The 25,716-nt window shown below is 44.0% G+C and overlaps 1 protein-coding gene across 1 annotated transcript in view; it reads left to right on the forward strand.

Annotated features, from left to right (window-relative positions):
• Positions 1-21,070: 21,070 nt before the first annotated feature.
• Positions 21,071-25,716, forward strand: part of DOCK11 (dedicator of cytokinesis 11) — a 207,495-nt gene continuing 202,849 nt past the window's right edge. Inside the window, exon 1 of the mRNA XM_052663006.1 lies at positions 21,071-21,181. Within this exon, the coding sequence (XP_052518966.1) occupies positions 21,080-21,181 (102 nt within the window). The 5' untranslated portion in view covers positions 21,071-21,079. The remainder of the gene's footprint in view (positions 21,182-25,716) is intronic.

Raw genomic sequence — 25,716 nt, forward strand, 5'->3', positions numbered from 1 at the left:
ACAGAGCTAGGAAAAGATCAACACTAACATGTATAATATCATATAAGAAACGAATCGCCAGTCTAGGTTCGATGCAGGATACAGGATGCTCGGGGCTGGTGCACTGGGATGACCCAGAGGGATGGTATGGGGAGGGAGGTGGGGGGGGCGGTTCAGGATGGGGAACTCATGGCGGATTCATGTTGATGTATGGCAAAACCAATACAATATTGTAAAGTAAAAAAATAATAAATTTTTTAAAAGAGAAAATATATAGGTAATAGTGTGCTTTGGGAAGAAAATAAAACAGGGAAGAGAAAAAATAGGGAGTCTGAGGGTGGAGCTGGTTTGCAAGCTTAGACAGGTAGGGAAGGTCTCACTGAGAAGGTGGCATTTGAGCAAAGGCTGAAGGGGAGCCTCAGGGATGTCTGAGGTAACAGCATTCCAGACAGAAGGGACAGCAAGGGCAAATGCCTGGAGGCTGGAGCCTGCCTGGCTTGTTTGAGAAACAGCAGGAAAGCCAAGCCAGAAGTTCCCGTATGAGGACAGTGAGAAGGGCAGAATGGTCACTGGAGGGCATGAACCCCTGTCAGGACTTAGGCTTTCGCTGAATGAAGTGAGGGGTCAGTGGAGTTTTGAGCAAACTGCTGTGGCCTGACTTTCCTTTGAACAGCACCGCACTGGCTGCCGTGCTGTGAACAAACTGAAGGAGTGGTAACTGTGAGCAAGAAGACCCAAGGAGCACCTAAGTAAGAGAGAATGGCCCTTCGGACCAGAGTATTGGCGGCAGAGATGGTGAGAAATGATCTTATACAGAGAAGGCAGAGACAGCAGAATACGCTGAGGGACTGCATGTAGGGTGTGAGACAGATATAGGGTTGGCTCCAAGGTTTTGGGCCAGAACAACTGGAAACACGGAGTTGCCATTCACTGAGATATGTAAGCCTCTGGCACAATTGTAGGGGAAGATGAGAAGGTTTATATGGGGCAGATTAATTTTAACACACCTCTACTTCCCTGGTGGCTCAGATGGTTAAGCGTCTGTCTACAATGTGGGAGACCCGGGTTCAATCCCTGGGTCGGGAAGATCCCCTGGAGAAGGAAATGGAAATCCACTCTAGTACTATTGCCTGGAAAACCCCATGGACAGAGGAGCCTGGTAGGCTACAGCCCATGGGGTCGCCAAGAGTCGGACACGACTGAGTGACTTTACCTTACCTTACCTACTAAATTCAGGTAGGGTTGGTTGAGTAAACACTTGGGTGTATTATACAAGTCCGTGGATCAGGAGAGAGGTCTAACTTCTCTCAGGTAAGAGGTCTAACTTGCTCATAGCTTCACTGAGTTACACAAGCCCCTTCACCACGACAAGGCAGTATTCATGGTCATGAACCTGGGCAAGCTCCAGGAGATAGTGAGGGACAGGGAGGCCTAGTGTGCTGCAGTCCACGGGGTTGCAAAGAGTCGGACATGACTTAGTGACTGAACAACAATATATATATCTATTCTTTCTCAAATTATTTTCCCATTTAGGTTGTTACAAAATATTGAGCAGAGTTCCCTATGCTATACAGTAGGTCCTTGTTGGTTATTTATTTTAAATACAGTAGTGTGTAGGGCTTACCTGGTGGCTCAGTTGGTAAAGAATCCACCTGCAATGTGGGAGACCTGGGTTCGGTCCCTGGGTTGGGAAGATCCCCTGGAGGAGTTCATGGCAACCCAGTCCTGTATTCTTGCCTGGAGAATCCCCATGGACAGAGGAGCCATGGGGCTGCAAAGAGGTGTACATAACTAAGCAACTAAGTACACAACGCAGTGTAGACTTGTCAATCCCTAACTCCCAGTTTATCCCTCCCCTCCACCTTTCCCCTTTAGTAACCACAGTTTGTTTTCTATGTCTGTGAATCTGTTTCTGTTTTGTAAATAAGTTCATTTTATCATTCTTTAGATTCCACATATAAGTGATATATGCAGTCTATCTCTTTCTGATTTACTTCACTTATTACGACAATGTCCAGGTCCATCCATGTCACTGCAAATGGCATGATTTCATTCCTTTTTATGACTGAGTCGTGTTCCATTGTACATATGTACCACGTCTTCTTTATACATTCATCTATGCTGCTGCTGCTAAGTCGCCTCAGTCGTGTCTGACTCTGTGCGACCCCATAGACGGCAGCCCACCAGGCTCCTCCATCCCTGGGATTCTCCAGGCAAGAACACTGGAGTGGGTTGCCATTTCCTTCTCCAATGCATGAAAGTGAAAAGTGAAAGTGAAGTCGCTCAGTTGTGCCCGACTCTTCACGACCCCATGGACTGCAGCCTACCAGGCTCCTCCATCCATGGGATTTTCCAGGCAAGAGTACTGGAGTGGGTATAGATGGACATTATTCACTTGTAATTAGAAAATCTAACTTTGTTTTTAGATTAAGACTCCATTTGAGAGACTTCCCTTGTGGTCCAGTGGTTAGGATGGCCTTCCAATGCAGGGAACTCAGGTTCAATCCCTGGTCTGGGAACTAAGATCCCACACCTTAACTGGTGAGAAATCTGTGCACAGCTATGAAGATCTGACACAGCCAAACTAACTAATAAACAAAATATTTTTTAAAAACCACAAAGTAGCATTTATATGAATTAAAGAAATATAACAGAAGGTTTTAAAAAAGACTTCATTTGAGCACTCCAAGACTCTGGGTTTTGTTTGTTTATAACTTTTTTCCCAACCAAAATATCCCTGGGGAGTGAGGAGAATGAGTTAATACAGCATCGGGTCACTTGCATGGGGCTGTACAAGTTGTCCATCCACGTCCCTAGGGGGTGTCACTCACATAGCCTAGGATGTGGTTGGAGTTCTCTAGAATTGTTCAGTATTCAGTATGGTAGCCCTGGCGGTACATTTGTTTAACACATAATTCTGAGTGTCACAGAAACTGTAGTCACGGATGAGGACAATACATTTTAGTAAGATGTTTAGTTGATAAATGCTGCCTATGCATTAATTCTCTGACTGTCATGTTTTCCTTCTCTTGGTGATCTTTTATGGACTTTTAGTAGCTGTTGGGCATAGCACGCAATTTTGAAAGGCAGATTATCACATAAGAACAATTATATGAGTGTGTTCCCTTAGGCATCAGTGTTCCCAACACTTTCTGTTTTCCTTGGCAGTCTATTTTTTTGCCACCTGATCCATGCCAAGTCAGCAGACATAGGCAGTTTGTCAGGACATGATTTACTCTAGACTTTTAAAGTAATTTTAGAGAAATTCCTGAAACCAGACAATATGTATTATATAGTTTTACAAGCACCATTTCTCTCTTGACTTTTCATTATGGAAAATTTTATATACAACATACACAAAAGAAGAAAGACCAGTATAATGAATCTTCAGATACCCTTAACCCACTTTAGCAATTATCAGCTTTTTGCTAATCTAGTTTCATCTACCACTACGCCTGCATTTTTTTTTTGCTGTAATATTTTTTAAGCTTAAATTTGAATAACATACAGCTAACCAGTTTTTTATTTAAAAATTATTTGTGATAAAACACATAATACAAAATTTACTCTTGGGCTTCCCTGGTGGCTCAGTGAATAGGAACCTGCCTGCCAATGCAGGAGACACGTGTTAAATCCCTGATCCAGGAAGATCCCACATGTCTCAGAGTGACTAAGCCCGTGTGCCACAAATCTTGAGCCTGTGCTCTAGAGACCCGGAACTGCGAGTACTGAAGCCCGCATGCCCTAGAGCCCTTGCTCTGCAGCAAGAGAAGCCGGTGCACTGAGAAGCCTGCACACCACACCTAGAGGGTAGCCCCTGCTCTACAACTAAAGAAAAGCCTGTGCAGCAACAGATGCAGCACAGCCAAAAGTAAAAAAAGTTATTTTTAAAAATCTACTCTCTTCATCGTTTTTAAGTGTATTTCTCAGTAGTATAAACTACAATCACACAGTTGTGTAACAGATTTCTAGAACTTTTTCTTCTACTAAAACTGAAACTGTATACCCATTGAACAACTCCCCATTTCCTTCTTTCCCCAGGCTCTGGCAACCACCATTCTATTTCTGTTCCTGTAATCTTGACCACTCTAGGTATCTTATGTAAGTGGAATCATACACTATTTGTCCTTTTGTGACTGGCTTATTTCACTTAGCATAATGTCCTCAAGGTTCAGCCATGTGGATCACATGATAGGATTTCCTTCTTTTTAAAACTGGAATAATATTCTATAGTTAATAATTTTAAAACATACAGTTCAGTGCCATTTTGTGCAGTCAAAATGCTGCGCAACTACCATCCCTCTGTTAGTTTCAGAACGTATTCATCATCCTAGAAGAACACTCTATGTCCATTAAGCAATTACTCCCTATTTCCCCCTCCACCAACCCCTGGCAACCATTAATTTGCTTTCTGTCTCTATGGATTTGCCTTTTCTGGGTATTTCATGTAAATAGAATCATATGATACGAGACTTTTTGTGTCTGGCTTCTTTCACTTAGCATAATGTTTTCAGGGTTCATCCAAATTATAACATTTATCAGTACTTCTTTTTATGGATGAAGATATTTCATTATATGCTAGACCAAAATTTCCTTATCCATTCATCTACTGATGAACACTTGGGCTGTTTTCACCTTTTGGCTATTATGAATAATGCTGCTTTAAACATTCATGTAAAGTTTCTGTATGGACATATGCTTTCATTTCTCTTGGATATATATCAATACCTAGGATACGAATTGCTTGATCATATGGTAATTCCATGTTTAACTTCCCAAAGAATTGCCAAAATGTTTTTCTACAGCAGCTGCACCATTTTATATTCCCACAAGCAATGTATGAGTATTCCAATTCCTGCACATCCTGGCCAATGCTTGCTATTTTCTTCCCCCCGTTCTCTCTCCCTTCCTTCTATTTATTTATGAGATTGACATATATGCACTACCACGTATACAATAGATAGCTAGTGGGAATCTGCTGTATAGCACAGGGAACTCAGCTCAGTGCTCTCTGATGACCTCAGTTCAGTTCAGTCGCTCAGTCGTGTCCGACTCTTTGTGACCCAATGGACTGCAGCACTCCAGGCCTCCCTGTTCATCACCAACTCCCAGAGTTTACTCAAACTCATGTCCATTGAGTCAGTGATGCCATCCAACCATCTCATATTCTGTTGTCCCCTTCTCCTCCTGCCTTCAATCTTTCCCAGCATCAGGGTCTTTTCAAGTGAGTCAGTTCTTAGAATCGGGTGGCCAAAGTATTGGAGTATCAGCTTCAGCATCAATCCTTCCAATCAATGTTCAGGACTGATTTCCTTTAGGATGGACTGGTTGGATCTCCTTGCTGTCCAAGGGACTCTCAAGAGTCTTCTCCAACACCACTTCTCCAACTGATGTTCAAAAAAGTTTTCCAACTTCTCCAATTGATGTTCAAAAGCATCAATTCTTCGGTGCTCAGCTTTCTTTATAGTCCAACTATCACATCCATACATGACCACTGGAAAAACCATACCCTTGACTAGACGAACCAGGTTGGCAAAGTAATGTTTCTGCTTTTGAATATGCTGTCTAGGTTGGTCATAACTTTTCTTCCAAGGAGTAAGCGTCTTTTAATTTCATGGCTACAGTCACAATCTGCAGTGATTTTGGAGCCCAAAAAGTAAAGTCTGTCTCTGTTTCCACTGTTTCCCCATCTATTTGCCATGAATTGATGGGACCAGATGCCATGATCTTAGTTTTCTGAATGTTAAGTTTTAAGCCAAATTTTCACTCTCCTCTTTCACTTTCATCAAGAGGCTCTTTAGTTCTTCTTTACTTTCTGCCATAAGGGTGATGTCCTCTGCATATCTGAGGTTACTGATATTTCTCCTGGCAATCTTGATTCCAGCTTGTGCTTCTTCCAGCCCAGCGTTTCTCATGATGTACTCTGCATTTAAGTTAAATAAGCAGGCAGACAATACACAGGCTTGATGCACTCCTTTCCCTATTTGGAACCAGTCTGTTGTTTTATGTCCAGTTCTAACTGTTGTTTCCTGACCTGCATACAGATTTCTCAGGAGGCAGGTCAGGTGGTCTGATATTCCCATCTCTTGAAGAATTTTCCACAGCTTGTGATGATCCACACAGTCAAAGGCTTTGGCATAGTCAATAAAGCAGAAATAGATGTTTTTCTGGAACTCTCTTGTTTTTTTTGATGATCCAATGGATGTTGGCAATTTGATCTCTGGTTCCTCTGCCTTTTCTAAAACCAGATTGAAAATTTGGAAGTTCACAGTTTACGTACTGTTGAAGCCTGGCTTGGAGAATTTTGAGCATTACTTTACTATCATGTGAGATGAGTGCAGTTGTGATGTAGTTTGAGCATTCTTTGGCATTGCCTTTCTTTGAGGTTGGAATGAAAACTGACCTTTTCCAGCCCTGTGGCCACTGCTGAGTTTTCCAAATTTGCTGGCATATTGAGTGCAGCACTTTCACAGCATCATCTTTCAGGATTTGAAATAGCTCAACTGGAATTCCATCACCTCCAGTAGCTTTGTTCGTAGTGTTGCTTTCTAAGGCCCACTTGACTTCACACTCTAGGATGTCTGGCTCTAAGTAACTGATCACACCATTGTGATTATTTGGGTCACGAAGATGGTTTTTGTATCGTTCTTCTGTGTATTCTTGCTACTTCTTCTTATGAGCCCATCTTTGCATGAAATGTTTCCTTGGTATTTCCAATTTTCTTGAAGAGAGCTCTAGTCTTTCCCATTCCATTGTTTTCCTCTATTTCTTTGCACTGATCACTGAGGAAGGCTTTCTTATCTCTTCTTGCTATTCTTTGGAACTCTGCATTCAAATGGGTATATCTTTCCTTTTTTCCTTTGCTTTTTATTTCTCTTCTTTTCACAGCTTTTTGTAAGCCCTCCTCAGACAGCCATTTTGCTTTTTTGCATTTCTTTTTCTTGGGAGTGGTCGTGATCCCTGTCTCCTGTACAATGTCACGAACCTCTGTCCATAGTTCAATAGGCACTCTGTCTATCAGATCTAGTCCCTTGAATCTATTTGTCACTTCCATTGTATAATCATAAGGGATTTGATTTAGGTCATACCTGAATGGTCTAGTGGTTTTCCCTACTTTCTTCAATTTAAGTCTGGATTTGGCAATAAGGAGTTCATGATCTGAGCCACAGTCAGCTCCTGGTCTTGTTTTTGCTGACTATATAGCCATCTTTGGCTGCAAAGAATATAATCAATCTGATTTCAGTGTTGAACATCTGGTGATGTCCATGTGTAGAGTCTTCTCTTGTGTTGTTGGAAGAGGGTGTTTGCTATGACCAGTGTGTTCTCTTGGCAAAACTCTATTAGCCTTTGCCCTGCTTCATTCTGTACTCCTAGGCCAAATTTACCTGTTACTCCAGGTATTTCTTGACTTCCTACTTTTGCATTCCAGTCCCGTATAACGAAAAGGACATCTCTTTTGGGTGTTAGTTCTAGAAGGTCTTGTAGGTCTTCATAGAACCATTCAACTTCAGCTTCTTCAGCATTACTGGTTGGGGTGTAGACTTGGATTACTGTGATATTGAATGGTTTGCCTAGGAAATGAACAGAGATCATTGTGTTGTTTTTGAGATTGCATCCAAGTACTGCATTTCAGACTCTTTTGTGACTATCATGGCTACTCCATTTCTTCTAAGGGATTCATGCCCACAGTAGTAGATATAATGGTCATCTGAGTTAAATTCACCCATTCCAGTCCATTTTAGTTCGCTGATTCCTAAAATGTCAACATTCACTCTTGACATCTCCTGTTTGACCACTTCTAATTTGCCTTGATTCATGGACCTTACATTCCAGGTTCCTGTGCAATATTACTCTTTTTAGCATCGGACTTTACTTCCATCACCAGTCACATCCACAACTGGGTGTTGTGTTTGCTTTGGCTCCGTCTCTTCATTCTTTCTGGAGTTATTTCTCCACTGATGTCCAGTAGCATATTGGGCACCTACCGACCTGGGGAGTTCATCTTTCAGTGTCCTGTCTTTTTTCCTTTTCATACTGTTCTGATGACCTAGAGGGGTAGAATCAGAGGTGGGAGGGAGGTCCAAGAGGGAGGGGATAAATGTATATATGGCTGATTCACTTCATTGTACAGCAGAAACTAACACAACATTGTAAGGAAACTATACCCCAATTTCTTAAAAAGTTACTTAACCAATGAGAATACATATGGTCTTGAACAACCAGAAGTTCAAAGTGCAGGGGTAGTAGATTTAGCAGCTCAGTCTCTTTATTATTATTATTATTTTCATTACAGTCATCCTAGTGGATGGGAAGTGGTGTCTCATTGTGGTTTTAATTTGCATATCTTCAATGACCAGTGATGCTGAGAATCCTTTCATGTGTTACTTGGCCATTTGTATGTCTTTGGAGGAATGTTTGTTCAAGTCTTTTGCTCATTTTTTGATTGAGTTTTTTTGTCTCTTTCTTGTTGAGTTACAAGAATTCTTTATACTGGATACTATACTTTTAAAAGACATATGATTTTCAAATATTTTTCCCACTCTTCACCTTCTTGATAATGTACTTTGATGCACAAACGTTTTTAATTTTGATAAAGTCCAAGTTATCTATCTCCTGGTGCTTATGGTTTTGGTGTCAAATCTAAGAGTCCATCACCAAATCCAAGGTCATAAAGATATACATCTATGTTTTTTTCTAATAGTTTTGAAGATTTACTGCTTATAACTAGATTATTTATCTATTTTGAGTTAATTTTCATCTGTAGAGTGAGAAAAGGATCCAACTTTATTCTTATGCATGTGGAAATCTGATTATCCCAGCACCATTTGCTTAAGAAACTACATTTTCCCCCATTGAATGATCTTGGCACTTTCAGAGGCATTTTTAAGTAAATCCCAGGTCATGTCATTTCATTTGTAAATACTTCAGTATGCATCTCAAATCTATAAAGACTGTTTTTAACATAGTCATCATGCTATGGTCATATCTAACAAGATGAACAATTATTCCTTAATATCATTTAATACCCAGTCCAGATTCAAATATTTCCTATTGTCTTAAAATTCTCTTAAAGCTAGTTTGATTGAGACAGGAGCCAAACAAGTTTCACACATTCAGACACAGTTCCTTTCATTCTGCTGTATCACTTCTGCTCCTGTCACTGGCTGTTTTAATTCCTTGTTTTAATGATAGTGTTCCAGTTATCCATTACTACATAACACATCACCCCAAAACTTAGTAACCTAGAAGAACAACACTTATTTTATTATTGTTCATGGTTTCTCTCTGTCAGGAATTTCAGGAAGGGCTCAGCTGGATGGTTCTCACTGAATTTCACATGTGATTGTGGTCCCCCATGGTGATTGAAGCTGGAATTGCAGGGGCACCATAGTAGCAGGAGATTGCTCAGGCATTCTTTTCATTTCATGTAGCCTCAGGGTCTCTCCATGTGGCCTCTCCGCAGGGGTCATTCTGGGCTTCCTCCATGCATGGTGTCCTGGAGACAGATAGATTGTTTATAAAGGCAGCTCAGGGCTCCAAAAGGGTATCAACAAAGAACCAGGTAGACAGTGTATCACTTCTTATGATAGCTCTTCAGAAGTCACGTTGTGTCATTCTGCTACGGTCACAAGCCCACTGGGATTCTGGGAGAGGCAACACAGACCCGTGGCCTCATGGGTGTGCTACTTGGACAGTCTCACAGAGCCCGACCCTCAGAAGGACCCCATGCTTGGTTCAATGTTCTCCTGTCATTGTAAGTGTAAAAGTAAAATTTTGAATACATTTCAGGTAAGGGGCCCTGCAGTTGCACTTCACACTGAGCCCAGAAAATTATATAGCTGGTCTTGCCTTGAGGCCAAAGCATCAAAGTCCTGTTGTAAAAAGAGCATGTTGGGGCTTCCCTGGTGGCTCAGTGGTAAAGAATCTGCCTGCCAATGCAGGGGACATGGGTTTGATCCCTGGTGCAGGAGGATCTCACATACCTCGAAGCAGCTAAGCCTGTGGGCCACAACTATTGAGCCTGTGCTCTAGAGCCCAGGAGCTGCAACTACTGAGCCCACGTGCCACAACTAGTAAAGCCCTCACACTCTACAGCCAGTGCTCCACAACAAGAGAAGCCACCGCAATGAGATGCCCTCACACCACAACTAGAGAATGCCCTGGGGCAGCAACGAAGACCCAGCACAGACAAAAATAAATAAATAAGCTTATATATATACACACACACACACAAGAGCACATGGGATGGGAGATCATGCTGTAGCATCTTTGGGAAACATAACCTCTGCCACAGACAACCAATGTTTATTTGATGGCTTACTGTGTGCCAGACACTTTCTTTCATTAAATTTCCATAAACATGAAAGTCAGATACTAATTGTTATTCCCATTTTTTCTGATGGGGGAAAGTGAGCTGCTTATGCTTACTTTGCTAGAGAGTAGAAAACCAGAAGTTGAACCAGTTCAATTAGACTCTTGTGCCCTAGTGCATACCCACTATGCTATTCTGTTGATTAGAAACCCTCTCACCGGCCGTGACCATGTCGGTTGTTGTGTTCCTGTGAATTCTCCAGGGTGGTCAGATCCCAATAATCATCATGATGCCTGGAATATGGTAGGAACTCAATAAAAGTTCACTCTTCTCCTCTCCTTTCCCCTTAGTGTGCCTTCCAGTCTTGGTTGCATTTATTACCATGAAGAGCCCTTTTTGGCATCAGCAGAAGTAAGGTCCTTTTGGTTCAGTAAATTTTCAAAATATATATATTTATTTAGTTGGCTGTGCTGGCTCTTAGTTGCAGCGTGCAGGATCTAGTTCCCTGACCAGGGATCGAACCCAGCCCCCCTGCATTAGGACTACAGAGTCTTAGCCATTGGACCACCAGGACAGTCTCTATTCAATAAATGTTGATTGTACTCCTACTAGGTGTCAGGCCAGGTGCTTTCTCTGGCCTGTCATGTGACCCCTTCTCCTAAGTGGTTTCTTTTCCTGTGTCTGAATTTAATCCCGTCTTGCCTCCTATACAGTGAAGCAGTTTGAACTAGAATCTAGTCATTAGGTGATTTCTAAAATCTGCTCCAGCTCCAAGTGTCTGCCTTCCCTGTGCTTGTCCCTGCTCTGATCCTAGTCCCTGCAGTTTTCTGATACAATCTATCTGCCCCTAAAGGCCTCTGAAAGTAGTCCTTTGCTCTTTTCAACTGTGCACCAGAGATGGTTTCCACTCATCTTGCCCAGCGTCAAACCATCATCTTCCTGCCCTAGCCTGGACCATTCAGTCCCTCACGAGTTTCCCATTCAGAAACATGCATTTACAGTATAAAGTAACACCTAGTACTTTCTACAACCTTTGAAATACTTAAGACCCCTACATTTGCATTTTCAGAGACATATCATTAGCCTCCAGCCGGGGAAAAGGTTATCCTTAAATCCACAAACAATTTATGGGTAGAAGATTTTTATTACACTCTTTGAAGGAGGTGGATTCAGAAAAAGTAACAAAGAGGGTGAGGTTTGTGGCTTTGACTGGGGAATAAGAAACCTCCTATTATTCCAAGTGGTGCAATAGGCTGTCAGTGTACACACAATAAGGTTTATATAATTTAGAATGTCTCATACTTGTAATAGGGCTCTTAACATTTTCAGATACTCCTATATTGCATATATTATTGTATCTAATCATACACCATCACTACAAATTCATGGATGATGGGTCCATAATGAGATGAAGTAAGATGGAGTTCCTCTCAAGGCCATTCTGGTTACCTGACACTATCTGGTGTGCTGCAAAGAACTAGAAGACCTGGGTTCTGTTTCTTGCTCTGCCAAATAACATAGGACTAAGCTTTCTCAGTTTCTTTATCTGTAAAATGGGAAAAATAGTCTTGGCACTATGTACCTCTCAAAACTGTGTTGAGGATTCCAAGAGCTAATGAATATAAATGTGCTTTGGAGTTTGTACAGCTCTCCACAATTACACTGTGCTTGCTACAAATGCCTCAAAACAAAGAAGTGGGCATGGCATCATTATTGTTTTCGTTTTGTTTTATTTGTCTCATCTAACTAACCATGAATATCTTCTCTTTGGAAAAGCCTCACACAATAAATTTGCACGTTTTAATTAATTATTGAGTGACCCTGACGTAGTGGGCAATGTTCTAAGCCAGTTTTGTCCAATTTGGCAGTCACTAGCCACACATGAAATGAGGCTTGTGCAAGTGAAGAACTGAATTTGTACTTTTACTCAATTTTGATTAATGTATATTTAAATATAAAAACTAAATATATGATACAGTTATTGGAAAACTTTTTAAACAATTTGGATGTGTGAATCTACTCTTTCAACTAGTACTATGAATCTAAATACAGATCATAGATTTCTGATGAAAACTTAGTATTTGAAGAATGTAAGGTGAAGCCTAGATTTTGAAGACTTACCATAAAAATAAAGTAAAAACAAAAATCTCAGTAACAATTTTTATAGGCATACCTTAGAGATATTGTGGGTTTGGTTCCAGACCACTTCAATAAAGCAAATATCACATGAGTTTTCTGGTTTTCCAATGCATATAAAAGTCAAGTTTAGGGACTTCCCTGGTGGTCCAGTGGTTAAGACTCCATGCTCCCAATGCAAACGACATGGATGGGTTCTAGCCCTAGTGGGAGAGCTAAGATCCCACATGCCACTTGGTGTGGGCAAAAAAGAAAGTCATGTTTATACCATACTGCAGTTTACATATAGTGTGCAATAACATTATGTCTAAAACTCAATGTATACACTTAAATTAAAAAGTAGTTTATAGTCAAAAGATGCCAACCATCATCTGAGCCCAGAGCAGGTTGTAATCTTTTTGCAACAGTAACATGAAAGAAACTGATTACAGATCATCATAACAAATAGAAAAAGTTTGAAATATTGTGAGAATTACCCAAGCATGACACAGACATGAAGTGAACAAATGTTGGAAAAATAGCAACAGCGGATTCCTTTAATGCAAACAAACTGTCAATTGACTTAAAAACGCAGTATCTGCAAAGTGCAATAAAACGAGGTTTGCCTGTATATTGATCTCATGTTGAAAGGAAATGACAGCATTTTGGATATATTGGGTCAAAGCAAATACACTCAAAATATATTTCACCACTTTCTTTTTACTGAATTTTAATGTGGCTACTAATAAATTTAAAATTACATATGTAATTGCATCTTATCTCTATTGGACAGCACAGCCCTAAGCATTGAAGACAGAGTAGTAAACAAAGCAGACAAAATGACCTGCCCTCACAGAACTTGGGTCTCCCCAGGTGGCTCAGTGGGTAAAGAATCCGCCTGCAATGAAGAAGTCGTAGGAGATGCAGTTCCCTCTCCGGGTTGGAAAGATTCCCCTGGAGAAGGGCATGACAATCCTTCAGTATTCTTGCCTGCAGAATCCCATGGACAGAGGAGCCTGGCGGGCTATAGTGCATGGGGTCACAAAGACTTGGACATGACTGAAGTGACAGCATGCATGCATGGAACTTAAATTTTAGTGTGAAAGACAGACACTAAACAAAATAACTACATAAATACATATATGGCACATAAAATGATGACATGCCCTTTGGAGAAAAGTAAAGAAGGGTAAGTTAGATAGGAGGGAGGGTTACCATTTTAAACAGAGAGGTCAAGGAAGACCTAATAGAAGCTGACATTGGGCACGACCCAAAGGAGTTGAGGGAATAAAGCAATGAAGCTATGTGGGTAGGAGCCTTCCAGGGAGAGGGAACAGCAAGTGCTCTGATGATGGGCAATGCCTGCCATTTCAAGAAACCATAAGGATGCCTGTGTGGCTCCAGCACAGAGTACAAGAGGGAGGGTCAATAGGAGATAAGATCAGAGAGTTATGGGAAAGGATATGTAGTATGACAAGTGGTCTAGTCTGTGACAGGCAGCTTCTGACACCATCCCCGATGGTCCCCACCTCCTGGTGCAAAAACCCTTGTGTAACTTTCCCCTTGACTGGGGACTGGATCTAATGAATAGAAGATGGCAAAACTGAAGAGGTGTCACTTCCAAGATTAGGTTCTTAAAGGCTGAAGCTTCCACTTTCTGGTCGTCTCTCGTTCTCTCGGTAGCTCACTTTGATGAAGCCAGGTGCCATGTTCTAGATGCCCTATGGAGAAGCCCATGTGGACAACAGGTGAAGGCAGCCCATGGCCAACTGCCAATGAGGAGCTGAGGCCTTCAGCCAAGCAACTTGTGAGGATCCAGATCCTGCCAACAATCACTGAGCCAGCTTAGCTAGAAATCTTAACCCACCAGTTGAACCTTGAGATGAGTGAGACCTCAACCAATGCCCTGATCATAGCCTAGTGAGAGAGCCTCATCCAGGCAACCCAGCTGAGCCATGCTGAGATTTCTGATCCACAGAAACTGTGAGATTATAAATGTGTGTTCTTTTAAGCTGCTAAATTTGGAGGTAATTTGTTGCATGGCAAGAAAGTACTAATACGTTGGATCTTGCAGGTCACTCAAAGTACAAACTGGGCAGGGCATAAGGACTGATTAGAAAGATTGGCTGGTATTTTACAAATAGATTGTAGCCGGGCTCAGGGGAAAGTGGGGGTGGGGGATGGGGTGTCAGTTGAGAGGCCTCTGAGATAATCTAGGCAAGACATGCTGGTGGCTGAGACTAGGGTGTGGTATCGGTAGAGATGGTGAGAAGTGTTTGGATCTCGAAGGTATTTTTGTGTTTGTTTGTTCGGCCATACCACTTGGCACGTAGGATCTTAGTTCCCTGACCAGGGATCGAATCCGTGCACCCTGCAGTGGAAGTGCAGAGCCCTAACCATTGGACTGCCAGGGAAGTCCCTCTTGAATGTATTCTGAAGGCAGAGTCAACAGGACTCACTGTTAGATTAGATGAGGGCTGTGTAAGAAATAAGAGATGGATGACTCTAAGGTTTTTGGCTTGAGCAGCTAGAAAAGAACTGTCATATGCACTGAGAGACAGGAGATTATAGAAGAAGTAGATTTGTGGAGGAAGAATAGGAGTTAGGCTTTGGGCATGCTTAATTTGAGGTGTCTATTAGACATCCACATAGGGATGATGAATTGAACATACAAGTCTGGTGGTTGAAGCTGGAAATATAAATTTGAGCATCTGCAGCATTTAGGTGATAAAATGGTAAAGTCCTCTTGCTCTCCACTCCCAGGACCCCACCATGAGGCCCCCCACTGTTTCATGTATAGGGGTAAAGAGACATATACACATATACAATTTTTTTTCACAATTAGAATTGTTCTGCAACTTGCTTTTGAAGTTTTTCCATGTAAGTACATGCATATATGGCTTCCCAGGTGGCACTAGTGGTAAAGAACCTGCCTGCCAATGCAAGGGACGTAAGGGACCTGTGTTCAATCCCTGAGTCAGGAAGATTCCCCAGGAGGAAGGCATGGTAACCCACTCCAGTACTCTTGCCTGGAGAATCCCATGGACAGAGGAGCCTGGTGGGCTGCAGTCCATAGGATCTCAAAGAGTCTGACACCACTGAAGTGACTTAGCATGCATGCACATACATATATGGGGCTTCCCAGGTGACGCTAGTGGTAAAGAACCTGTCTGCCAATGCTTGAGACATAAGAAATGCCAGTTCGATCCCTTGATCAGGAAGATCCCCTGGAGGAGGGCATGGTAACCCACTCCAGTATTCTTGCCTGGAGAATCCCATGGACAGAGGAGCCTGCTGGGCTCCTTAGGGTCCTAAAGAGTTGGACACAACTGAAGCAACTTAGCATGCATGCATATATATATATACCTCATTAAAAAATTAGCTGTAGAGAATTCCTTAGTATGAATGAATCATGTTATTTCCATGTATTCTTTCATTCACTCAAACAAATATTTTTGGAGCATCTAAGCACTGATCTAGGGATTGAGGATAAAGTAGTCCCTTATGGATGGCTATTTAGATTGTTTCTAATACTTAGCTATTATTAACATTGATACAATGCGTATGTTTATGCAGGCATCTCAGTTCACATGAGAGAGTTTTTATTTGGCACTGATTCATAGAAGTGGAACATCTAGATCAAAAGGCTCAATGGCATTTCTAATGCTTGAATCTCAAGTTCACTTAGGATAGAGCTAACATTAAATTAAACATTAGGATAGGTAAATTTGTGATGAAATCAAAGATACTTAACAAATGTGGAAACCACCCAATAAAATGCTCTGTTGGAAGCTGTAGGATTGCCTCTACAATTTCCCTTTATTATGAGAGTGTGCATGCGTGTTCAGTTGCTTCAGTCATGTCCCACTCTTTGTGACTCTATGGACTGTAGCCCACCAGGCTTCTCTGCTGGAGTGGGTTGCCATGGCCTCCTCCAGGGGATCTTCCCAACCCAGGGCCTCCAGGCCCAATGCCGAACCTGCGTCTCCTGTTGTCTCCCTGCATTGTAGACAAATTCTTTCACCACTGAGCCACTGGGGAAGCCTATTACGAGAGTGTAGTCATGCCCAAATCTTATTCATCTTCAAGGTCTAAATCAAACACCCCCTCCTACAGGAAGCCTTCAACACTCCTAATCATATGTGATCTTGTGATCTTCCTTTTCACCTCAAGTATGGTCCTTATCACATACTTCCTTGTATCATAAATACATTCTCCGAAAGACTTTTTTTCTCTAAAGAGAATGGACAGTGTATTTAATTCATCCGGCATCTTCTCTCAGTGCATAATACAATGTTTAATGTTTGTGTAATTAAACAGAAGCCCTAAAGCAAGAGAGTGAAACCTACAGTCTCAAGAATAAGTGAGGAGCCTACATAATGACCAGATGGTGTTTGCATCCCATCCGTGTGACATATGCTTTCCATGGCTCACAAGGCTCTGTAGAAATTGCCTACTTCTCTGATTCCATCTCCTACCACGCCATTTCCTCCTATGCTTCAACCACGCTGGCCTGTTTTTGTCTTCTGGCTTTGAACACACTAGGTCTGCCCCCATCTCCATGCCTTTGTATCTGTCATTCCTTCTACCCGGAGCACTCTACCTCTAGATCTCTACTGGGTGCTTCTTTTCCTTCAAGAATCTAACAGTTCCCACCTCCTCCAAGAGAACTTCCTTGACCATCTAGTCTAAAGTAGGTCTTCATTTAGACAATGAACTGATGGTTGCTGGGGGGGAAGGGTCAGTTAGGGAGTTCAGGATGGACAGGTATACACTGTCCATATTTAAAATGGAGGCAGTTTGGGATGGACAGGTACACACTACTATATTTAAAATGGATAACCAACAAGGTCCTACTGTATAGCACAGGGAACTCTACTCAATGTTATGTGGCAGCCTGGATGGAAGGGGAGTTTGGGGGGAGAATGGATATCTGTATATGTATGGCTGAGTCCCTTCGCTAGTCACCCAAAGCTATCACAACACTGTTAACTGGTCATGTGAAAGTGTTAGTCACTTAGTTGTGTCTAACTCTTTGTGACCCCATGGACTGTAGCCTGCCAAGGTCCTCTGTCCACGAGATTCTCCAAACAAGAATACTGGAGTGGGTTGCCATTTCCTTCTCCAGAGGATCCTCCCAACCCAGGGATTGAACAGGGGTCTCTGGCATTGCAGGCAGATTCTTTACTGTCTGAGCCACCAGGAAAGCCCTAATCAGCTATACCCCAATACAAAATAAGAAGCTTAATAAACAAAATAAAGTAGGTCTTCAACTCCAGTTACTCCCTATTCTATCATCTAAACTTAATCCTCCACATAGTATTTTTCACTTTCTGAAATTAACATGGTCATCTGCAAGCACTAGCAGGTAAGCTACACCAGAAGAAGGACCTTACCTGTCTTGTTCAACCCTGTATACTTCTAGTGGCTACAACAGAGTCTGTAGTAGTAACAATGCTTTTGACAGAAAGAAACAGAATTTTCAACTAAAGGTTGCATAAACCATAAAGGTTTACTTTTCTCAGACGTAGGCAGTACTAGGTAAGGTTGAATCAGCCGTTCAATGCCATCTGGATTCTGGATCTGCTCCTCTTTGATGGTCTTGGACTTCCCTTGTGGTTGGAAAATGGCTGCCAAGAGCAGATGCATCGCCAGAAAAGACACCTCTCAGGGGAAAAGGGGTTGCAGAGGTCCCTCTGCACAGTTCTTTTTAAAAAATATCTTTTTTTTCTCTTTTTAAAAAAGTAGCTCCCACACTTCTCTTTTATATTCCATTGGCCCAAACTAAATGGGAGCTAAGACCATTAATCTAGCAAAGGATAGATATTCAACCTTGAATATTCATTGTAAGGACTGAGGCTGAAGCTGAAGCTCTAATACTTTGGCCACCTGATGCAAAGAGCTGACTCATTAGAAAAGACCCTGATGCTGGGAAGGATTGAAGGCAGAAGGGACAGCAGAAGATGAGATGGGTGGATGGCATCAACTCAAAGGACATGAGTTTGAGCAAACTCTGGGAGTTATCAAAGGACAGAGGAGCCTGACATGCTGGAGTCCATGGAGTGTCAAAGGGTCAGACACGACTTAGTGACTGAACAATGGCTACTGGTAAAGGAGAGTGAGGTTATCATGATTTTCTTTTTAACCAGTCATAATTTATCACCTGGAGCTGGGTCTGCATTTCTTAAGCTCCGTGGCTCTGCTGATGCCAGAAACAAATCTGAGCTCTCTTAGCAAGGAAAAAGTGTTATGGCTGTTGTGGAGGTAACCAACAGTATGGAACACGCAGGTACTCATGGAACAGAGGCGTGAATTCAGACTGATCTACCAATACTCAGTGATTAACAAATTTTGTACACACATGCACTATGCAAAGCCAAGATCGGTGATAAAAGGTTTTTACCTGTACAGGACTTCCAGGTCCCAAACTCTCTGGAACCTTTGTCTATGCTTTATTGGGACTAATGTGATGGCTGCTGAAATAGGCATGCTGCCAAGAGATCTGGCCTTCCTTGGATTCACAGAAGCCATCAACCATGCATGCCCTATATGTAGGTGTGACTGTTTGGTCTTTGAAGATGGGAAAAGTGGGGAACGTGCCCTTATGGCAGTGGTAGGATCCACTTAGAAGCGCTGCATGGCTCCACAGAAATTACTGGTCATTTTTAAACTCTCAGCACATTAAGTAACCAGACAAAATTGCTGCAGTTAGCAGAACCTCACTTTGCACTTGAGGAGGCTTTACAGGGTCACAAGTATTTCAAGACTCACATCCTTATTTCTGTCTTGTTTTTCAGTCACTAAGTTGTGTCTGTCTCTTTGTGGACCCCATGGACTGCAGCATGCCAGGTTCCTTCGTCCTTCACTATCTTCCAGAATTTGCTCAAATTCATGTCCATTAATTCGGTGATGCCATCTAGCCATCTCATCCTCTGCCACTCCCTTTTCCTCCTGCCCTAAATCTTTCCCAGCATCAGGTGACTCTCTGCAATGAGAAATGAGTTGACTCTTCACATCAGGTGGCTGAAGTATTGGAGCTTCAGCTTCAGTCCTTCCAATGAATATTCAGGGTCGACTTCCTTTAGGATTGACTGGTTTAATTTCCTTGCTGTCCAAGGGACTCTGGAGAGTCTTCTCCAGCACCACAATTGGAAACATCAATTCTTCAGTGCTCGGCCTTCTTTATGGTCTCTCACATCTGTACACAACTACTGGAAAAACCATAGCTTTGACTATACCGACCTTTGTTGGCAAAGTGATACGATGTCTAGTTTTGTCAAAGCTTTTTTTCCAAGGAGCAAGTATCTTTTAATTTCTTGGCTGCAGTCACCATCTGAAGTGATTTTGGAGCCCAAGAAATTAAAATCTGTCACTGCTTCTACTTTTTTCCCTTTTATTTGCCATGAAGTGATGGGACCGGATACCATGATCTTCATTTTTTGAATGTTGAGTTTTAAGCCACCTTTTCCACTCTCCTCTTTCACCCTCATCAAGAGGCTCTTTAGTTTCTCTTCTCTTTCTGCCATTAGAGTGGCAGTGCCATCAGCATCTGCGGTTGTTGGTATTTCTCCCTGCAATCTTGATTCCAGCTTGTGATTTATTTCTGTCTTAAGCATCTTCATTTTATATCTCAGTTCAGAATATGTTCTTTGATTCTTAGGAAACAATTTCTTGGAAGGTGAACAGGATAAGGAAAGGAGTGGGAAATGGAGAGGTGACAGGAGGGTGTGTAAACGCTTCTAGAAGATCAGTAAATCCTCTGGACTCCAGGTAATTGCCTTCCCAATACCACCCTCCTACCCGCGCCTCCCCGCCACCCCCCGGCTCCCAGCGCCCCGGCCCACAGCAGTCTCTGCCCAACTAGACAACCTGCCACAGGTGCAGACCCCCACCACCCAGCTGTTTCCTGCCCTGCCGCCCCGCCCCAAACGTGAGGAGGACCGATGGGTAAGAAAATGGTGTGGGAAGGAGGTGACCCAGGCATATCGCTCCGGCCGGAAAACCATTCTCCCTCCTTCAACCTCTGACACCGGCGCGACCCCTCCTGGGCGAAGCACACAATAGATGGCCGCTCCACGTCGTTCCCCAGCCCCTCTGGCGCCCCTGCCCTGGGGGCTTGAGGGGTGAGCGGAGGCTAGAGTTCCCCAGCCCTCCAGCGGGCACTGCAGCCTAACGGGCGGGAAAGGAGCGCTGGAGCAGAGCGTGCTGCACTCTTGGCGACTTTCCGTGTCCTCCCGCCCCCGCCACCCCCCAAATACACACGAAAAATGAAGCAGCCAGATCTCTTCTCCCGGATGCGGCTGCACCAGCAACATCAGCTGCGGGCGGAGCCCGAGCGGTTGCCGCTTCCCCCCTCTTCCCTCGTGACCCTGGGCCCCCCTCCCGCGCTCCCTCCCTCTCCGCACACCCTTCCCCGCCAGACACACCCTCCTCCCCCGGCAGCTCGCGCGGAGCTCGGGCTCTCTAGGGGAGGGAGCGGCCGCTGCCGTGGGGCAGGACTGCGAGCGAGCGAAGGAGGGCGGGGCCGCGGGGGGCCGGAGGAGGAGCCGCAGGAGCCGCGCCGCCGCCGAGCTGCGATGTGGCCGGCCAGCCGGCGTGTAAACACGGGGAGCAGCCGCGGCCGCCCCGGCCCCGGGCACTGAGCACGCCCGCCGAGACCTGCCCGCCGCTGCCATGGCCGAAGTGCGCAAATTCACCAAGCGGCTCAGCAAGCCTGGCACGGCGGCCGAGCTCCGGCAGAGCGTGTCGGAGGCCGTGCGGAGCTCGGTGGTGCTGGTGAGTGACCGAGGGGTCCCCAGGGACACGCTCCAGGCGAGGACGATCGGGCGGCTTCCCGCGCGCGCGCGGGGCCGGGACGGGGACGGCTCAGCCTGTGGCCGCCCGGTGCGCTCCGCGCTTTTTTCTCCGCTTCAGTAAGTTTGCCGCGGCCACCCCTCGCTGGGGGTCCGAGTCCCAGGCGCCCGCTGACAGCGCCGCGGCTGCCCGGCTGCCCCGCACGGCGGAGGAGGCGTGCGCCCGGCTGGACGCCGACGGGCCATCCGGGGCTCGGAACCGGGGCCCGGGAGGGGAGCGTGAGCTGGAGAGCGGGCTCCGCTCCCCGAGACCCGGCACAAAGAGCCTGAGACCCGGGCGCGGCGAGATCCCGATTCCCTCCTGGCCGCACCTGAGGCAGCCTAGGCGGAAGGATGCGATGAGCATTTTGCACACACACGCACGCGCGCGCGCACATACACACACACACATACACTCACACACCGTGTACACAAAAAAAGAACCCCACCCAAAAAGCCCCGGGCGCCCAAGCTCCGGCGGGCGGTGAGAACAGAGGAAGCGCAGCGACTTCCTCCTGCTACTGGGGAGAGGGTGGTGATGGGTGTAGAAGGGGTGCTGTTGGCGCTGGCGCTCAGAAGGGAGCGGATTGGAGACAACGGGGTTCCTGGGCGAGTGGGCGCGGGCTCGGCAGCCGCAGGGCCAGGGTGTCCCCTGGGACCCGGGAGCGCTCCAGAGGCGAGGAGATGGACCCATGGGGTTTTAGGAGAAGATGGTGTGCGCTAGTCCGGGGATGGAGGACCTAGGTTCAGAGCCCCACCGCTCAGGGCTGGGGGATGGGGATTGGAAAGCGCGCTGACCCCTTGGGAACCCTTCCGTTGTACCCTCGGGTTGTCAGACTCGGGAGCTCAGCGGACGGGTACTAACGGGCTTCTGTTTTCAAGACGCTTGTTGCCAATTTCCTGGACCAGCGATCAAAACCTAAATAAGCAATCAGACTGGTTAATTACTGTTTGTTTTGTTGCTTTGGTTGGTTGGTTGGTCGTTTTCGTCTCTCTCTAGTCCCTCTACCTTACACCAAGTTATCTGCTGTGTTTAAATTTCACCATTTAAGAGTGAGTTCTTTTTGTTAAAACAACTTATCATCGGAAGGGAACTTCACAGCCTTTCCTTGTAATTTTTCTGTTGATCTTGTAGTATCTGTGATAAAACCAACATAAAAGGGAGGCCAAAAAAAAAGGAGGCCAGGGACCTGATCCCAACTGTGGAGAAATTTGACATTAGTGGGAGTTCTGGAGGAGGATCAAAGGCAAAATATGTACCTTTGAGATAAAGATCTGATCCCTAATAGCTACAACTGTGCAAAGCCAAGTGACTTTAAAGAAATCTCTCTATCCTGGCTGGAACCTTGAAAGTTTAATCCTGCTGTTTAGCAGAGCTAAAAACCCAGACCTTTAATGTTGTTTTAATGGACTTGGCTTATTGTGTGTCTCACTGATTGTAGAATGAGGTCCTGTTGGGCTCAGATTGGAACCTCGATTGTCAGCACAGCCCCTTAAGATTGGAAGGCAAGCTGTGTGTAGGGAATTTATACCAGGGCTCTTATCTTGGGTGATTGTTAACAAGTGATTCAATCTCCCTAGCACAGGAAACCCTTTTCTAAATTCAGGAAGAAAGAAAAATCTCACTTAAGCAGGGGTGGCTGGCCTTCTACCACACCCTGTGAAGTGGACAGATGGTCTCAAGAGAATAAATGGGCCTCAGCAAACCTCCACTGGGATTTGACCAGCATTTGACCTGCCACCCTCAGCAGCGTAAAGTTAACATTAGCATTCTTGCCCAGGTTTTCGGGTTTGAAAAAGAATTTGGGGTAACACAGGTACCTTCCTAGCCACTGACTCTTTGGCAAAGCTCAAAAAGCTGTTAATGGGAGGAGACTCCAATGAGAGATGCTGCCAACCTAGCTTACTTGGGACCAAGGCCACAGACTTTAACAGGCAAGGCACAGAAATATTTACTTACTACTTTGGTATGTAGTCCACACTGAAATTTTGGGAGTTGGGGAGAACTGATTCTAGGAATCTAAATCTGTATCTGTTGAGTCCTTACTGTGTGCAAGACACAATCCTAGATGCCTTAAAATGATGAGTGAATGTGGATGACTTTATTTTCATTTGTTTCATTAGTTCCAGCCTGGATTGGGTATACATATGTGTTTGTCAGGAGGATGCCCAGATTATATACCTAAGTCAATTATAGATTATTCATAGCACATTAGTGAATGCTGTTTTAAAGTGGCTCAGTCAATTAAGAAATGAGGAAACAATCGTAAAGGAGTATACTCTCCTAAATGGCTGTCTTTCTTGGCCCCTGCTTTCCTGACACCAAGAGCTCATTAAGCAAAGCCACGCGTGACTGGAGAGTGAGTAGACCATGCACATTGCAGCTGCCGACGAAACGTCTGATTCTTTTCTGATTTAAGACCCAAAATGTTTATTTGTGACTGCTGAGGTGGGATTTATACTTGCTGCTGTAAACCCACAACGCTCAAGTTAGGGCTTCAACATGGAGTCACATTCATTAGATTCCAATATGGAGTCATTCCTGCTGCAGATCAAGCTTTCTTGTGGTATATCTTTTACTAGAAGTTGGAAAACCCACCAAGCTGAACAAATATACAGAATTTCCTGTTTAGGTGGTTTGTTAAAAAAAAAACAAAACAGTTATACCCTTTTTGGCATATTGCTAACATCATTCAGTTTTGTTCACTGAAAAATTCAGAAGGCCTGGGCTATATATAGCATGTAGTTGTGTATTCAGACCTTCATCCAGTTATCAGTACTTCCTCGAATCTATTAACTACGTAATGAAGCAGAGAAAGAAAGACCATTTTGTGGCTGCATTTTCTTGGCATTTTTATGAAGGATACTTTTAACCCAAGCAAAGGGATAATTACAGAATTAACCACTGGCAGAGGTTTCTCAAGAAAGACTTGGGGAGGAACATTATAACCTGAGAGTGTATGTGATTAACTGAGAAGTGTTTACATATATACACACATTTTAGAATGCAGAGTTTTAACGCTGTTTTTGTTAGAATTCAGGATGGAGCTGTTTGTTCCTATGGGGAGACAAAGCCATTTGATAAACCTTTTGTATTCTGGCTGCCCTTGGGAGGAGTCCCTGTGTCAGCCTGGGAAAGTCGCCTAGTAGGTGTTTCAAAACTGTTTGCTTGCTGCTGCTGAATATACCCTTAATTCCTTGTGCGCCAAAGGATCAGGAAAGAGTTGCTAGATATTACGGGTTGTAGCCCCTTGAGGCAGGGCAACGCATGCATGGTCCCCAGGCTGGCCCCATTGCACACAAGGCAAGTAGAGAAAAGCTCTACACACACACACACACACACAAACACACACACACACCCAGAAGTGTTCCTTAGGTTTGCATTTAGGGAAGGCCTGAAAATGAATCAGCTCCCCTGCTCCCTCTTCCCAGGGGAATTTGTGGAATATACTTAATTGAGTAGAAAATAATAAAGCCAGTTGCAATGGGTTTTGACCGCCTGCAATGCAGGAGACCTGGGTTCAATCCCTGGGTTGGAAAGACCCCCTGGAGAAGGAAATGGCAGTTCACGCTACTATTCTTACCTGGAAAATCCCATGGACAGAGAAGCATAGCCCTATGGCAGGTCACAGTCAGACACGACTGAGCGACTAGCACACACGCACACACACACGCACGCACACACACACACACACACACACACACACACTCCAGTTCAAAGACTTAGCTGGGCTCTTGATGAAATAGTCTCGCTGCTCCTGTTGGCTTTTCCAGGTTTGGAAAAGGAAGGATCTGTCTGCATGCCCAGTGCAGAGGTTACATAGAAGCACCAAATAGTAGAATTTGTTTCTTAAGCTGAATGTGTTAAACAAATTTATCATACAAACTTTTAAATAATTATTTCACTTATCCATATTTTAAGAACATTTCTTGACATCAGTAATATAAGTCTACATAATCATGTTTAATGACTGCCAAAAATTGCACTGTGGGTGGATTATAGCTAATCATCCTTTATTGTTTGATACCTTGAGAAGCTATAATTTTGTGGCATTCTGAACACAAGCTCTCCTGGACAGTAGCTACTGGCCATCTGTGGCTATTTACATTTTCATTTAAATTAATTAAAAAATTAAAATTAAATAAAAATCAGGTCCTAAACTGCACTTGCCACAGTTCAGCTGCTCAGTAGCCACATGTGTCTAGTAATTGGCAAGTAGGACAGCACAGAGAGCAAATTTCCATCACTGCAGAAAGTTATTTTGGACAGTGCAGGTATAAACATGGATTTGAATGAACATCTTTGAGCAGGTACTTTCAAACTTGCTAGATTGACCCTCTTGGATAAATTTGTAGCATCGGAATTGCTTGCTCCGACATTAGATACATATTTAGCATTAAAAGTTCCCCTTAAACCTGCTGTTAAATTGCGCTGCAGAATGTTATTACCATTTACTGTTTCGTCACCAGAATGTGTGC

The sequence above is a fragment of the Budorcas taxicolor genome, chromosome X (assembly GCF_023091745.1).
Source record: "Budorcas taxicolor isolate Tak-1 chromosome X, Takin1.1, whole genome shotgun sequence".
Classification (NCBI taxonomy): Eukaryota; Metazoa; Chordata; class Mammalia; order Artiodactyla; family Bovidae; genus Budorcas; species Budorcas taxicolor.